The sequence below is a fragment of the Talpa europaea genome (assembly GCF_964194135.1).
Source record: "Talpa europaea genome assembly, chromosome: 15".
NCBI classification, from domain to species: Eukaryota; Metazoa; Chordata; class Mammalia; order Eulipotyphla; family Talpidae; genus Talpa; species Talpa europaea.
The window spans coordinates 75,309,978-75,325,566 of record NC_140083.1 but is presented as its reverse complement, the minus strand read 5'-3'; the positions used below and the strand labels follow the sequence as shown (position 1 = coordinate 75,325,566).

At 46.8% G+C, this 15,589-nt stretch overlaps 1 protein-coding gene across 1 annotated transcript in view; it reads right to left on the bottom strand.

The window, feature by feature from the left end:
* Positions 1 to 15,589, bottom strand: part of CACNA1C (calcium voltage-gated channel subunit alpha1 C) — a gene marked incomplete at both ends in the record, with an annotated part of 632,466 nt that overhangs the window by 165,262 nt on the left and 451,615 nt on the right. Inside the window, one exon of the mRNA XM_084255863.1 lies at positions 5,285 to 5,443. Coding sequence (XP_084111989.1) covers positions 5,285 to 5,443 — 159 coding nt within the window. The remainder of the gene's footprint in view (positions 1 to 5,284; positions 5,444 to 15,589) is intronic.

Sequence of the window (15,589 nt, the reverse complement as noted above, 5' to 3'; positions counted from 1 at the left end):
AGCCCCTTTTCTTATTTCATATGTAGCAGAATAATCCCAAGTCTCCAGTTACCTCCGTGTGGGGACCGTTGGTTGGTTGGCTGCTTCTTAGTTTGTGGTTTCAAATTGGAAGTGCTCACTCCCAGAGGAAGACAGGAAGAGAAATATTAATCTTTAACGGAGAGATAATTCTTAGGAGAATGTGTTAAGCAGCATGGTTGAGAAATTACGCTGGATCGTGTCTTCTTGGCTTTCTTCCTCTCTCTTTTAACAGCTTCATTGAAATACAATCTCCATGCTGTACAATTCATCAATGTAAAATCCGTCAATTTATGTAGCTGTGCAGTCATCACCACAATCCTTCTGAAAACATTTCCCCATCCCCCCAATTCCCCGGTGTCTCTTTGCAGTCAATTTCTGTTCCTATCTCCAGCACCTAGCAACCTGATCTGCTTTCTGTCTCTATAGCGCTGCCTTTCTAGAAATGTCAGAAATGCCATATAAATGGAGTCATAGGAGACGTGGCTTTTGGTGTCCATCTCCTGTCACTCAGCATAATGTTTTTGAGGTTGATCCATCCTGGACTGATAATGCAACAGAGTCCAGGTTGCTCCTTTTCATTGCTGAGCAGTGTATTTCATTGTATGTTTATCTATTCACCAGCGGATAGACGCGTGGACTGTTTCCAGGTTTGGGCTATTGTGAATGATGCTGCTTCCTGGCTTGTTCTTGACCTGGGGCTTCAGGTTGTGGGGGAGCCTTTCCGTGCTGACCCAGCTGTAAAGGTCTGTATCACTGCTACCTGAACTGCTGGGGGAATGACAGTGTCTGCCTCACTCCCCCGCTCCAAGGAGGGCTCCCAGGAGGAATCCATGCAGGTAGATGATCCCTACTCAATTGTTTGTGACTCTTGGTATTTTGAAGTCTTTGGGGACTGGATGCAAGTTTAAACAATGGGAAGTTCTAAAAGGAGGGAAAAAAGAGTGAAGCCCAAACCCAAAGAATACAGAAAAAGTGAATGCCAAGCACCTAAAAATGTTGAGAGTTGAGAGACAGGTAAATCAAGAAGCTAACAGATGATAAATTATGCTGGCTTCGCATCCATTCTAATGATGGCTTTCTGGAGAGCTGTGTTCAGCCTCTACAAAAAAAGGGCTGGGAGGAAATGGAAGCGGGGACAAGAAGGGAAGGTGAAAAAACAAACAATGGGGAACTTGGGTTTCTTTTTCTCTTGTTTTGCTTTTTAGCGCAATAAAGATGCTGCTCATCTTTGCTTTGTGACTCCTCATCTGACAGTTCCCCTGCCTTTTCAAATCCTGAAATAGGCAGAAATAAGGAAAAGATGAAGGTTGCCAGAGTGAGGTCTGAGTGTCCTCCAGGATGAAAAACATATTTTGGAATTTTACAAATATATGTTGAAAAGAAAGTGGCATCAAGGGGAAGTGGTCTTGTTGATAAAGGAGAAAGGGATGCGGTTTTGAAAGATTATCTAGAGGCTTAAGCACCACTCTGCTATTTTAAATCTGTCTTAAACAACAATAAAAAAAGATTTGAGAACAATTAAGAAGCCATGATGATCTGGTAAAAATAGGTATCTATAAAAAGCATAAGAGGGAACACTTGAAAAATGTGAACACACACACAGGTCCTAGTGACAAGCACTCGAGGGTGAGGGGAAATCAGCTTAACCATGAACATGGGTTGGTTTTCTTCTGCAGACTCATGAAGTCCCAGGGAGGGAAGTGGGAACATGAGGTGGGAGAGAGAAACAAAGCTCTGTGGGCCCCACATTTTTAAAACAGAGACGAAAAGAAGTAGAGTCATTCTGGAAAGTTCAAATTAAGTTTGCGGTAAAATAATGGAGGCAAAGATTAGGAGTGATTTCAGAAAGGCAGTTAATACCAGCGAGAAAATGAAATCCTGGGAGAGTGCCAGTTAGGGGTTCCGAGGAGAATTCACCGAAGACAAAATCAATTACTTTTGTAGGACCCAACTTTAAGGAGTGAATAGAATGAGAGTAATTTCATTTCTAGGTTTTAGCCAACCAATTCTTTGCCAGTCCCAGGGGTAATGACTGTGTTTGGGGGAGCTATTCAGAGTGACCTGGCTCAGAGCACCATCACACAGATGGGACCACCAGAAACAAAAGGTGTGGCCAGATGGTGATGTTTCCATTGAGAAACGAGAAAGGTGCCTTGCACAGCCTTGGGGCTGGGAGGTGGGGAATGGCCCCTTCTGAGACCATCTCTTCTGGGGACTGCAAGGGCAGCCTTGAAGCAGAACAATAGTTCATCTGGCCAGGTCCAGAGCTTTCTTGCAAGGATTTGATGGCAAACTTGGTACAAAATCCAGTGTATTCTAAAATTGACATGTACTTGAAATTCACAGCCTAAGAAATAATCTGATAGTATACAGAGAAAAATGATGTAAATTCCACTCAAAAGTGACCATGAGGACTCACAGCACTTGTGCGTAATCTAACTTTGCAGGAAAATATGGAAATTCAATCCAAAGTCTAAAAAAAAAAAAAAAAAAAGGGACCCATTCTAAAGGTCATTAAAAAAATCTCTCCAAATCACATGGGGATTGGCTTCAAAGATGGCAGGTTTGGAGTCTCCTACTCCATGGCTGTGTGGACTGTGTCTGGATTCCCTCTGTCACTGTGGACTGAGGAGGCCCTGATGATGGTGGTACCATGTGCTGTCGAGAGCGACAGGGTGGTCTCTGGACTGTCCTCAGATGGCGAGTTCAGGAATGTGACTGAGACGAGCATCTCCTGACTGCAGGCGGGAGGGGAAAGGCTTCTGCAGCCAAGTGTCCTCGGCCCCTCTTCTCAGCAGGGAGGCTGGCTCCTCACAGAGTGAGGTCACCTTCCCGGTGGAGCCTGGCATTGCTCCTTCCTGGAACACTTCTCTCAAAATCCGTCCTCCAGCACCCTGGGTCCCTGTGATGGGGGCCAACTTGTCTTCTGAGCTGCAGGTACAGGCAACACCTACCACAGAAGTGATTCAATCAGAAGGTGCATTGGACCAGGTCCTCCTCCTGGGTTTGACCCTCAGGGATGGACAGCAACATGGCCCTAAGTGGGCAACTCCAGTGGTGGATGATTCTGGTCTTCCTCCGAGGTGCGGGGCGGCCACTGAAAGTGTCAGCAGACCTGAGGTGGTCTCTTCCCCAGACTGTCTTGGGGGCACAGAGGAGCCTCCCATTTGTGGCCCCTTGTCTCTCTGCTGAGGCCATTGAAGTCCTGACAACAAAGCCCAGTGAGTCCCAAGCAAAGCTCAGGACACTGGTCAGCAGGTAGAGGGTCCTGCCACCAATTGAAAGCACATGTTTGCTATTCTCCAGTAGGGCAGTAGGAACCATCTGTAATTTGGGGGAGCAGTACTGAGTTTAGTGAAGCAGACACGTGGTTGCAGGGAAGAGCTGACCTCTTTGGTTCTATGGAAGAATGCCACCATTTCTCTCTTGCCCTGTTGGTATGGTGTTGGCAAGAGCTCTTGGCATCAGCAATGGCATCAGTAATGCTGAATTGGTGGAGATCTCTGAGGATCAACACCCCCGTGGCTGTCTGAGGAGCTTAGATTAAGAAAGTCATTGAGCATCTCAGTCCAACTATACAAACTTTGACATACACAGTCAGTTCCTAAGAAGGTCCCAGAATGAGTTCTAACAAGGCCACATGACATCTGTTTACAGGCTCAGGGCTAGCTACAGGTCGAAATGAACAAAAGGAAAGATTTGAATTAAAGGGGAAAAGCTTATTCACAGTATTATTCGGTGTTTCTTTAAGCAAGGCTTGAAATCTCAGAATTTTAGCAAAAACAAGATTTGTTGGTTCCAGTTTAAAGAGCTTCTAATTTTTTTAAACATGACAATTTATTTTATACAGCGATGACCTAAGTAATTTGGAAAGTGCCCCCAGAGTGGACCAAAAAAAGTCCCTCTTAAAAAGATCCTCCATCAAAAGAATTAAAATTAAAAAAAAAATTAGTAGTTGTACAAATAGGTTTGTAGACATTCTGGTCTGTTTGTGGCTGGGGGTGGGGCAGGTGGCGGGCAGGGACCCAGAAATCTTGCAATTGTGCCGCCAACCTATCCAGTCAAACAGGACCATAGAGACCACGTGACCTATTTTTGGTTTCTGAATGTGAACGACCCATTTCACTGTTTGTTGTCCCTTCTCATCCCCTGCCTGCCCCCCCAACCAAAGCAAGAGGGGTCAAATTTAATTTAATGCTTGCACTGAATGGGAAGAGATGCAGTACTGATGGAGAAAAACGAGATATCCTTTAATGCTTCAGATAGATGCCCCCCTTTCTCCACCAAGATGCCAAGAAACTAAGATGAAAGAGCTTATTTGAAAACAAAAATCACATAAACCTAACACCGCTAACTCCTTTGGGGGGTATTTTTTTTCAGTGAGTTTTTGTGTTAAATTACTTTATATGCCTCTTTAAAAGCCTTGTCAATTTCAAATTAATGTTTATTTTAGAGGTCAAGCTGAGATTTTAGTAACTTAGAAGAGCAGTTTGTTGTAGATCCCACAGGTCAAAACTCTAGGCTTACACAGGATGTGCTGAGGGAGCCAGCGCTGCTTGTTAAATCTGCTGGTTTGTGGGAAGAATGTGGAGAGAGGTCTCAGAAAGGACTGTGAGGCCATGAGGTTGCATGAAACCTTCTCCTTGGGGCAAGGAAATTTGGGTGCAGACAAGAGCTGATTCCACTCCTACCATTCTCCCTCCACCCTGAGATGGGTGGGTGGGTGGGTGGGGTTTCTGCTTCTGAAGGGAGGACGGAAAGCATTAAGAGCAGAGGAGTCAGGATGAGTCTCAAGAGCATGGGGAGGACTCAGCCTGGGAATGGGCCAGCCGGGCCGGCTGATTTGTGGCAGAACTGCCTTCCAGAAAGGGCTTTTGGTGACAAGCCTCACAGAAGGATTGATGAAGCAGCAACACTCTCACCAGGGTAGTTATGACTCTTAAAATATTCAAGGTTGACTAAGTGTTGTTTCTAGAATTGCACAGCTCCTTCATTTCAACAAAGTGTAGTAGTGCTGGACAAAACGTACACTTCCCTGTTTTAGTAGAGATCTATTTTAGTAAAAATAAAAATTAAAACGGAGAGAAAAAGAATACCAATCTCTGCCTCTCACTTCAACATGGTATGGAAACAAAGGTGCTCAAATAGAAGGGCCGCCCCGTTTCTGCTGGCCAAGTGGCTCCAGCACCCCCAGCTGAATGATGGGAAGTATCCATGAGCCAGTGAAGCTTCTGGGAGCTGGTCACTTGGCGGCGTCCCTTACCTGCTATGCCTTCCTGGTTGTAACAGGTCTTATGCATCTTCCCCATGAAAAGCTCCAGGCCGATGATGGCATAGATGATGATGACGAACAGCACGAGCAGGGCGATATGTAGCAGGGGGACCATGGCCTTGATGATGGAGTTCAGAACCACCTGGAGACCTACAATGACAACATCACAGACACCAATGAGACCCTCCGCTCCTGTGGGCAAAGCCACGGGCTAGCGCCGATGCGGTACTGACACAATCTCAAGACGTCTTAGCACCTCCACCAATGATGCATCACACACATCAGTGTCTTAAATGAAGAAACTGAGGTTCGAGGTCACAGAGTCAAAGAGTGACAGAAGGGGATTGAAACCCAGTTTGGCAGAACGCCAGCTTTCTCTTGGAGGCACATCCAAATGAAAGGGCTGGCAGATGCTGTACTTCCAAGGGAAAAGAACATGCTGTTTCATCCAGAACTATCTAATGTCTGTTATCCTATCTTAGAAACAATCTAGCATCTTTTAATCCTAGAGCAGGGGCTCAGTAAAGGGAACTTACTCTGACTAGACATAGCCATGCAAAGACTTATTGCTCAAGGTGGGATTACTAGAGCCAATGGTTGGCCCAGTTGCTATAAAACAGGAAGCAGCCTGACGCTGGGCACCTGGGAGGGTGGGGCCTTTGCAGAAACCGGCACCCGCCGGGGACACATGTGGGTTGGGCGTCCTCTGTGAGAGGACTGAGGAGAAGTCCTCTCTTCTCAGGCTCTGAAAGCCCCTTCTGGATTATGCGGGTGAACATCTGTTCCCCAAGGCCTCTTTCCTTCAGGTCTGAATCAGGACATTTTAGCTTTCTAGTCAAAAATCCACTGATGTGAGTGTGTGTTTATTGGAGATGGAATTTCAGTTTGGGAATGTGGGGAAAGTTCTAGAGCTGGATAGTGGTAAGGGCTGCACAGAGTGAATGCATTTAGTGTCACTGAACTGTACAGCTAAACATGGTGAAAATGGTAAATGTTGATATGCATATATTACCACAATAAAAAAATTAAGTATTCAGATTTCAGGGGAAAAAGGAAGCAAATGAGGAAATCTGTTTAGCAGTGGGGGCTGGGGCCGTCATCCCGGTGGCCTGCAGGATTGTCTCATGCCGGAAAAGGAGCCCCTTAATTATAAGCTCAACCACAGATAACACACTAAGACCTCTACTCGTTCAAGTTTCATTTGCAAATGTCAGAGGTGGTCAACAGCAAGTCATGCTCTCATCATCCTCAGTCCCAAGAAAGCATACTGGCATGGCTAAGAGGGACATGAAAACATGCTCATCTTCATGTTTTATCAGGAAAATGCACATCAGGAAGAACAGGGAGATACCCCCTCAACTTGGGAGTACAGCCTCCATCAAAAAAGACCAGAAACAACCCGCACTGATGAGGGGGTTGCAGGAGAGACCCCTCGTGCACTCTTGGTGCGGTGTAAATCAGGGGCAGCCTCTGTGGAAAATGGCACAGAGACGCCTTAAAAATTTTAAGACTGTCACATGACCAGCCATACCATTATGGGGCAATTATACGAATATGAAAACATTAATTTGAAAAGAACGATGCACGCCTATGTCCATAGCAGCGCTCTTCACTATCGCCACGGCATGGAGACAAGCTAGGTGCCCACAGACGAAAGACTGGGTAGAGAAGCTGTGGTCTGCAAACCCAACGGAGTGCTGCTTGACTATTTAAAAAGATGAAATCCTGCCTTTTGGGACAAGGTAGATGGAACATGAGATGATTGTGCTAAGCAAAAGGGAAAGACAATCACCCAATGGTTTCTCCCATATGTAGAACATTAATGATTGAAGCAAATGAACTGACAAATCAAAATAAAAATAATTCTTAGATTCTGTGAAAAATATGGTGGCCACCTGAGGGGAAGGGTTGCGGGTAAAAGGGGTCAATCTGATATTGGGAATGGCACTTGAACGTGGGTGGTAGGTGGGGTGAGACTTCTCTACAGAGACGCTGCTTCTCCTGACATTTATATAGTATTATAAACCGGTGGGAAACCAATAAAATCTTATAAAGAAAAGGAAAGCTTTCCGTCCATAGTCAGTGCACCAAGTCTTCACATTCTAGAAGTTGGAGGAAGGGCAGGCTGTTCTTCCTTACATTTAGGCGGATCATCAGATAATCTTTTTTTTTAAGATTTATTTATTTATGCATACAAGAACTGGGGCACAGAACAGAGGTGTTGGGGGTGAGAGGATTCAAAGACTGAGTGGGGAACACAAGAACAGGCAGACTGACTGAAATACACTGCTGAGGGGAGCAGTGGGAGAGTCAGGAGAGGTCTGCTGCACCATGTGGGTCACCTCCCTGGCCGGGGATTGAACTCGTGCTGCAGAGGCTGCAGATAGCTTCATAGTGCTGTGCTTAACTCCTTGCACCACCAGGGAGTCCCATCATCAGATAATCTTGTGAGCCGCATCTGATGCATGCACATTAGGATACCTATGTGAACTGAACCACCCAGGGCACTTTGAATGTCTCTCTCTGACCCCCTCCTGTGCCTCCCAGCCTCAGACATCCTTCTATCACACAGTGTCTGGGTCCTCACCTTTGTAGTCACCTGCCTCCCACCGCCCCGAAGGCACGGTGACCTCTCCCCAGACGCTGGGCTGTGTGATCTGGAGTGGTTGCTACGTGGCTAATTAGAAGAATTCTCCCCAGCTATTAAGCCAAGCTGGGGAGAGGCAAAAATTAAAATAAAAGAAGAGAAAAGTTGGAATGATTTTACCTGTGAATTAATGAGAGTGCTTTGCAGTCTCCCATTAGAACAAGATGTTTTCAGATCCAAGCGATTCCATTAATTAGCACGTTGTACACACATTAGTGTTCAAGTATGCGAAGCCACGGAGAAAGTTGAACTGCAAAGCAACTTCCAGAGGTGTCTACTGGGGAAGAGCGTTGCAAGTGCTATTCACAGTGGGGGCCGGGAGGGGGGCCTCCAAATTTCTGTTACCCAGGCCTGAGAGAGCTTTGTGGCTTTGTTACTAGGCTTTCAAGTGCCATGGTCTCATGGCAATGGGACAGTGAAGATCCAGGATGGAAAATGCTCATCTGGGCTTCCACCAGAGCCCTTCTCCGCCCTTTGAGGCCTTGGAGGGTCGGGCTCTGCCCACCTCTCTATCCATTCCCACCCCCTGCCCCAAATTCTCTGGACTCCTGGTCAAACAACTTTTATTTTAGACTCAAATATGTCCTTCTTTCTCCCATTGCAGGGCCATTGTGCATGCTGTTCCCTCAGCCTGGAATGCTCTTCCATAATTCCTTCCAAGTTAACCCTTGGCTCTCAGCCCAAGCTTTCCTTTTCCCGGGGATCTTTCTCGAAGCTCTCAGACCAGAGAAAGTTCCTTTCTTATAATGTCTTAGAACCACTTCCTTCCTTCCTTCCTCCCATCCTTTACTTTTTTGCTTTCAGAGTATTAGTCTCAGTTTGAAATGATATGTTCACTAAGTGATTTTTAAACATTCGCACCTGTCTCTCACCTGGGGCTGAGTTTGGTGAAGACAGGCACTGTGTCTGCTCTTTTCAGGGTTTTATCACTAAGGCCTTGCTTGGTGCTAAACTCCTGGTGGGCACTCAGCATATGTTTACTGAAGGAAAGACAACTTAGAACCTAAGTAAATGCCATTTAAATGCCATTGCTAGCACCAGCTCTGACTGAGTCTGCTGTACAGGCAAGGGTGTAAACTGCCAGGTGAGTTTCAGGCCCGTATGCTCAGTCAGAGACCACTGAGCAGGCTGCGAAGACTCACTGGGAAGTGGAAGCTGCTGTGGGCCTCCCCGGGCTGTCAGGGATGCCATCAGCTCCCGAGGCTCTGCTCCCCGCCCCCTCGAGGTGGGTGGTCACCCAGGCCAGAAAATGGACTCCCTGGGCCCCTCCCTCCAACCAATCACCAAGTCCTATGAGTTTGATTTTGAAGATTCTTTCACTATATGAACAATATATGCTAAATATACAGGAAATTGAAGATACGTCTTATAGAGAGATTAGAAAACAGGGAACCAACAAGAAGAAAAGAATCTCCACACTGCAGTTGGAATGTTCTTACTAAAGCCCACACTAGGACACGTTGCTTCCCTGCTGAGCTCTTCAGTGTCTCCCTGTCACCTACAGGTAAATTCCCCTGCCTCTTCCCGCAGTTTGAGTGCAGCTGACTCCAGTGTGCACTGAACATTCCAGCTATACACCAAACTATCTGAACTCCACTGACTTCATGCTTCCCACCTTAGTACATGCAGTTCCACCTGCTTAGAATGCCATTCCCTAACTGTGAACGCCTAGAACCTCATTATGTCTTCTCATCTTTGTGCCGCAGCACATAGTAGTGATTCAATAAACATGGAGCAAAATCACATTTGTGAACACAGGGTGCCTTCAGGACACAGAAACCACAATGATGGAGTAGGAAATTGTATCATTCAGTAATCTTCAGAAGAAACTGAAGTGTATTGTCAGGAAAATATGAGACTCGTGGGTTGGAAAAAAAGCACAGGCAGGGGGACAGTATCAATGGTTTTCACGTGATTTAAATGGCTCTTTGGAGGAAGAGGAGTTGGATGAATTGCCTTGACCACAGAATGGAACTAGGACCACCTAGGAAGTAACCAGGAATGATTTACGTTCAATACAAATAAAAACTGTCCAAGACACAGACCTATTTGAAGGTGGGATGGGATGCTTCAAGGGGTCATTGGCTCCCCATCCTTAGAGCTACTAAAGCATTGACTGAGTGAGATCTCAGATGAGGTGCTATGACGGGAATCCAGCCCATGGGTGAAGGATGCCCTGGCACACCCAAGCCCTCTGTGCCTCAATGAACACCTTCTGAAGACTGACCATGATCAAGCGCAGCTCTCAATACTCTACTTGGATTATTCCACTTCCTCCTGGCAACAACCCTATGAAGTTGTTACTATTATTAGCGTATTTCAGATGAGAATAGTGAGTCCCACGGAAATCAAGTGCCTTGACTGTATCTACACAGCTGGTGAGTGATGGCCCTGGGGCAGCGCAGGTGGCTGCTGTCCAGAGCCTATGGGCTCCACCACTTTGCAGTGATGCCCCCATCCCCTCTAGACGGTGGCTGTCAACCTCTGTGATCTGTGCCTACAAAGCAGGAACACATGCTTACAGCATCTGCAGGGAAGGTGAGGGAGCCTAGTCTCTGCTTCCAGAAGAGTCCAGATGTTTCCAAGGCTGGTACAGGAAAGGCTTCTAGTCTCTGCCTGCCTTCCTCACAGTCAGCCTGGGACAAGCGGGAAGCCAGCCTGGTGCGTGAAGGCATGGTGCCAGGATTCCTTCTCACCAGTCCATCACACAGAACTTGGCTCCCAAGGCCTGGATGCTGAATTGTTTCTTCTTGCAATTGGCTCACAGCTGTCCCAGAAACAGCTCCTCTAGCTCAAATTCTAATTTGGAAAACACAGCAACATTTCTTCTCCCAAGTATTCCCCTCAGATAGGCCATGTTGATGGCTGGTTAGCAATGGCTAGGTGCTTCTCCAGGGCTGAATGTTCATGCTGGAGAAGCAAATGGGCCCCAGATGAGCCTTGCAAATCAATGGTATAAGATGCCCTATACACAGATCTCTAAAAGAGGCCCACAGTACAATGAGTCTATTTTCTAGCCCGAAATCAGGAGGTGAGATCTGATAAATGAATGTGCCCTAATAGGAACAATAAGACAGAATGTTTGGCATGAGAACTACACTGAAAAATTTGGAACACATGCTTCCATAAAGGAATTAAAAGTATATACTCTAACCAGCCAGGCCTGCTCATGTAGAGCAGGTGACCTCCTCGTAGGGGATGGGAGACTGCTAGGATGCCTGGCTGCCAGAACTTCCAGGCTTTAGGAAGTGACATCATTCAATGCTGGGATAAGGAAAAGAAAGGATGGAGATGGAGCTTAGCTCTGTGTGTGTATGTGTGTGTGCGTGTGTGTGTGTATGTGCGTGTGTGTACTTTTCCACTCCCTCCTCTTATGTTGCTGTAAGGCCTCAGACAAATGTCTGCATTCCTTCTGAGGTCCAACTTGAAAATTCCAGCTTAGGAAAGGCTCACAGGATCAAAGTAGATAAATCGTCCTGTTTTCCCTTGAAAGATCAAGAGAAATCATCCATTACAGAAAGCAACACTTGGCATCTTGGTATCTTTCTTCAAGATAGTGTTGAGATTGGCCTGAAAACAGCCAGGTTGGTTCAAGTCTGTGCTCCGTGCCCTTCACATGGTCTGCCAGGATGGATCCATGGTTGTGGGCATCACACCGCTTGTTTTATAAGAGCATCTCACTAGGCCTGTGCTGGTGATGAATTGCTCTGCTCAGGGCCACAGGAAGGAGTTTGAAAATGACTTTATGAGTAAGAAACTGAGAAAAGAGGAAAATGAAAACTTACTGGGGCTGGAAGTAATGTGCAAAAGCATGGTCAGGTCAAGAGCCAGACTGAGCTGCTGCTATTTTCATGTAAATTCTGTTCCCATTCCCCTCTCTTTAGAAATCACTTTTTTAAGGCATTAAGGTATAAAATTGGAGGGAGAATGGGAGAAATAATTGGAGACCACCAGCACAGAGATTTTTGCTACTGTTAGTTTGAATTCCTTGTTCAGCTTTATTAACTTATTGCTTTCTTGTTGCTGGTTAGGAATGTACATTTCATGCCACAATTATTCAGATTCCATGGATTCCAGCCCCACATTAGGAAAACAATAGAAATGATCAAAGAGGCTTGATCACAGACTCCATAGGCAGCAATGCTGAGGAGGGAAGTTTGGCTTTAGCTTGGCGGTGGTAAATACCAGTCTCTCATGGGCGGATGCAAAGTTTGTGAAAACATAAAGAGGATTTGGGGATCACTTAACACAGTGCCTTAATTTTCATGGACTCAAAGATGTGTATTGGGTTATATTCTGGGGCTACCTGCTGTGCTAGGGATGAGGGCAGAGCGGCAGATAAGAGGCCTGCAGGCCGAGGCCTCACAGAGCTCGTCGTGGAAGCCAAACATTAATCAAAGAACAACATAATCAATATTTAATTACAAACTTGTTAGGAGTTTTAAAGGAACAGAACAGGGCAATGGGAGGGTCGTTCTTTAGCATAGGTGGGTGAAGGAAGACTTGAGTTGAAGGTTGAAGGTTGAACGATGAAGATGCAGAGGACCTGGCCAGGTGAGTGGGCAGGTGGATGAGCCCAGGCAGAGGGTTTTGTACATTCCAGGTGAGGAAGGTTGCCTGACTGACTGAGGAGAGACTTGGGGCTCTCCTGTTTATCCACCTAATGCTGTCCCCTTGGTTTTGTTTTGCCTTTTAAAAGAAACTACTGGAAGGAGAGTAGGAAACTGGGCAACTGCTTCTCTGAAGTGGGAGGAAGCAGAAACCACTTTCATTTTCAGAAAAAACAATTCAGGAAGCGCATGAGAAAGGCTGTCGTGACAGCGTCCACTACAATGACCCTTCCCTCCTGCATCGCAGGGGCAGAGGAAGGCAGGCATGGGCCAAGAACCCCCTACTTCACTGCTGACTTGTTTGGGGGCCACCTTCACCACCAAGCTCTCAGCTGAATGGAGCCAAAGGGAAAGAGAGCGGTGGCCAATGGTAGATGCCACCGGCACTTTCTGTGCCTGGAAAGAGCTGTGCCTTCACCTCAAACCTGGGGTCAATTCTTCCCATGGGCCAGTCTCTATTCCCGGTGCAGCCTGCGCTTCCCGGGGGAGTTACTGGCGTTCTCATTGGCCTCACATGGACTTGGGACACAGACTTTGAGAAAATGTAGATAAAACATCCACTCCTCCCAGGGTGGGGGTTAGAGTAAGGCTTGCCTTCTTCAGAGACTTCCTCTCTCAAGTTTGCCCTGGAAGAAACACCGCGAGAGGAGCACCCTCTTCTTTAATCTAGGGAAGCTGGTTTGCCCAGATCATAGAAAGCTCTTCCTCTAGGGTCAAAGTTGTCTTTTTCCAGGCCAGCCCTGACAGCAGGGGGGCCCCCCTTGCTTGTGGAACTACTGAGCACCTAGGAAGTGCCCAGCAAGTGCCTGCGGTTGCCATGGAGCTGGGGAAGAAAGGACAGTTATAAGTAACAGGGGTGCTGGGGCTAAAGGAGCAGGTTGCATCCTGACTCCCTCACCGCCCTGAAAGTACATGACCTGAGCTTGGCATGTCACCCTAGACAAGCTATCTGGCCTCATCTTAAAGTGAGGACAGTGGCAATACCTGCCTCATAAGTTTGCCATGAGAACTGAACAAGTTAATTTCTGTCCTGCACTCAGAACAATGCCTGGCCCACTGTGAATGCCTTTTTTTTTTTTAAGATTTATTTATTTATACAAGAGCTGGGGTACAGACCAGAGGCAAAGGAGGGTGAGAGGATTCACCAGAGACAGAGCAGGGAGCAGAACAGGCAGACGGACCAAGAACACTGCTGAGGGGAGCAGCCAGTGAGGCAGGAGAGGTCTGCCGTGCCATATGGGTATCTCCCTGGCCGGCCAGGAATTGAACCTACACTGCAGAGGCTGCAGACAGCTTCACAGCGTGGCACTCAAACTGCTGCATCACCAGGGAGGCCCTGAATGCCATTTTTACGATAAGAGTGGTCAGGCTGAGTGGAACCTTAAAGCCGTGAGCGTGCACAGAGTTCACGTGGCATCTTGTTAAAATGAAGATGCTGGTTCAGTCTACCTGGGGAGTTTGGTTTTCCTGGCCAGGCCCCGGGGTGATGCCAAAGGTGTCCCTGCACAGAGCACACATGATCCCAGAGCACGCAGATCCCAGATCCCAGAGCACGCAGATCCCAGAGCACGCAGGCCCCCTGACACTACGGCCATCTTCCCTGAGATGCTCGTCAGCAGATTCTGAATGTTTAGTGAAAGCAGTGATCCTGGTCACATCACTCAAGGTGGTTTATATAACCAGGAAAATGTGTCACTCCAGCACTAGATTCAGAAAATACCATGTATTAACTAGTAGGAGAGCCCTAAAGGGTTCTTTACGAAAATGCTTATTTCTACTGTTTTCTAAACTCACAATCACTGCAGAGAGTGAGACAGGAAGACATACCTGCACCGCACTGCCAGGGAGCAGGGTGATATATGCAATGTCTCTCCTTCCTGAAACAAGAGCAGCCATCCAGGAGAGTTATGGAAGGGACTCCGACACTGAGACCCAATGCAGCAGAAATTCAGGTAGAGGAAACTCAGTGTTAAATTCCCCCTTGACAGTGGGGCCTGCGTCACTACCACTCTGGCCGAGCTGGCATCCTCAAAGGTCATTTATGGCTTCCCACTGGCCCGTCCACGCTTTTGTCATGGCCATCAGCTTCCTTGACCTATTTGACACTATTGATTACTCCCTTCTTTTCGAAAGGCTCTTTTCTCCTGGCCCTCATGACGGGGTGTACGGTTTGAATTCTCCAACTCGACAATTCTTTACCTCTCCTCTTCCTTCTTCCCTTCCAGACCTCGTCTAGTCGGGAATATCACAAAAACAAAACAGATGCAATCCCTGCTCATGAGGAGTTTTCAGCTAGATGGGGGGCGGGGGGAGGGCATGGAAACAGTTAACTGCAGAATCAGGTGACAATGTTCCTAATGATTATGCCCATAAACTGTGGAAGCACAAAGGAGGGAGAGGCTACCTCAACCTGGGATAATGAGAACAGTTCCCAGAGGGCTGGACTTGAGCCATGTTAATGAGTGAAGCTTCTTTCTGTCCTTTTACCCAAGCAGTCTTCTATCCATTGTATGTGTCTCTCTGCTCTTCTCTCTCTCTTTTTCTCTCTCTCTCTCTCCTCCACAATCTCAGTAAATTCATTTACTTCACTGCCTCCAAAAGATTTAATAGTCACCACCATTAGAAGAACCCAAATTTGCAATTACATATTCTTTGCTCTCTCTTTTGCCTTCAGATTGTTTCTCCATAAAGCTGGTATACAATTTTACTGAGTAGCCCTACCAGCTAAGAACCTTCTTCCTAAAACTGGTTCCCTTAAGACTCAAAACTTGGCAGTCACCTTTGCTTCCTTCTTCACCTAACCCAGACAATTCTTCATCCATAACATCTATTGTCTCTGCTCCCCCCTCTGCTGCCGCTGCTGTTCTTACTGTCTCCTACCTGGATTGATAGGCTGAGCTTCCTGTATCCAGTTTTCCCCACTCCTAACTCATTCTGCACCACTGTCCCATTTCTCACCCTGAAATTGCCTTGCTCAGAAACCCACGGTGGTTCTATCATAGAAGGTATAATTCAAATCCCCTTTATGATCGGTATATA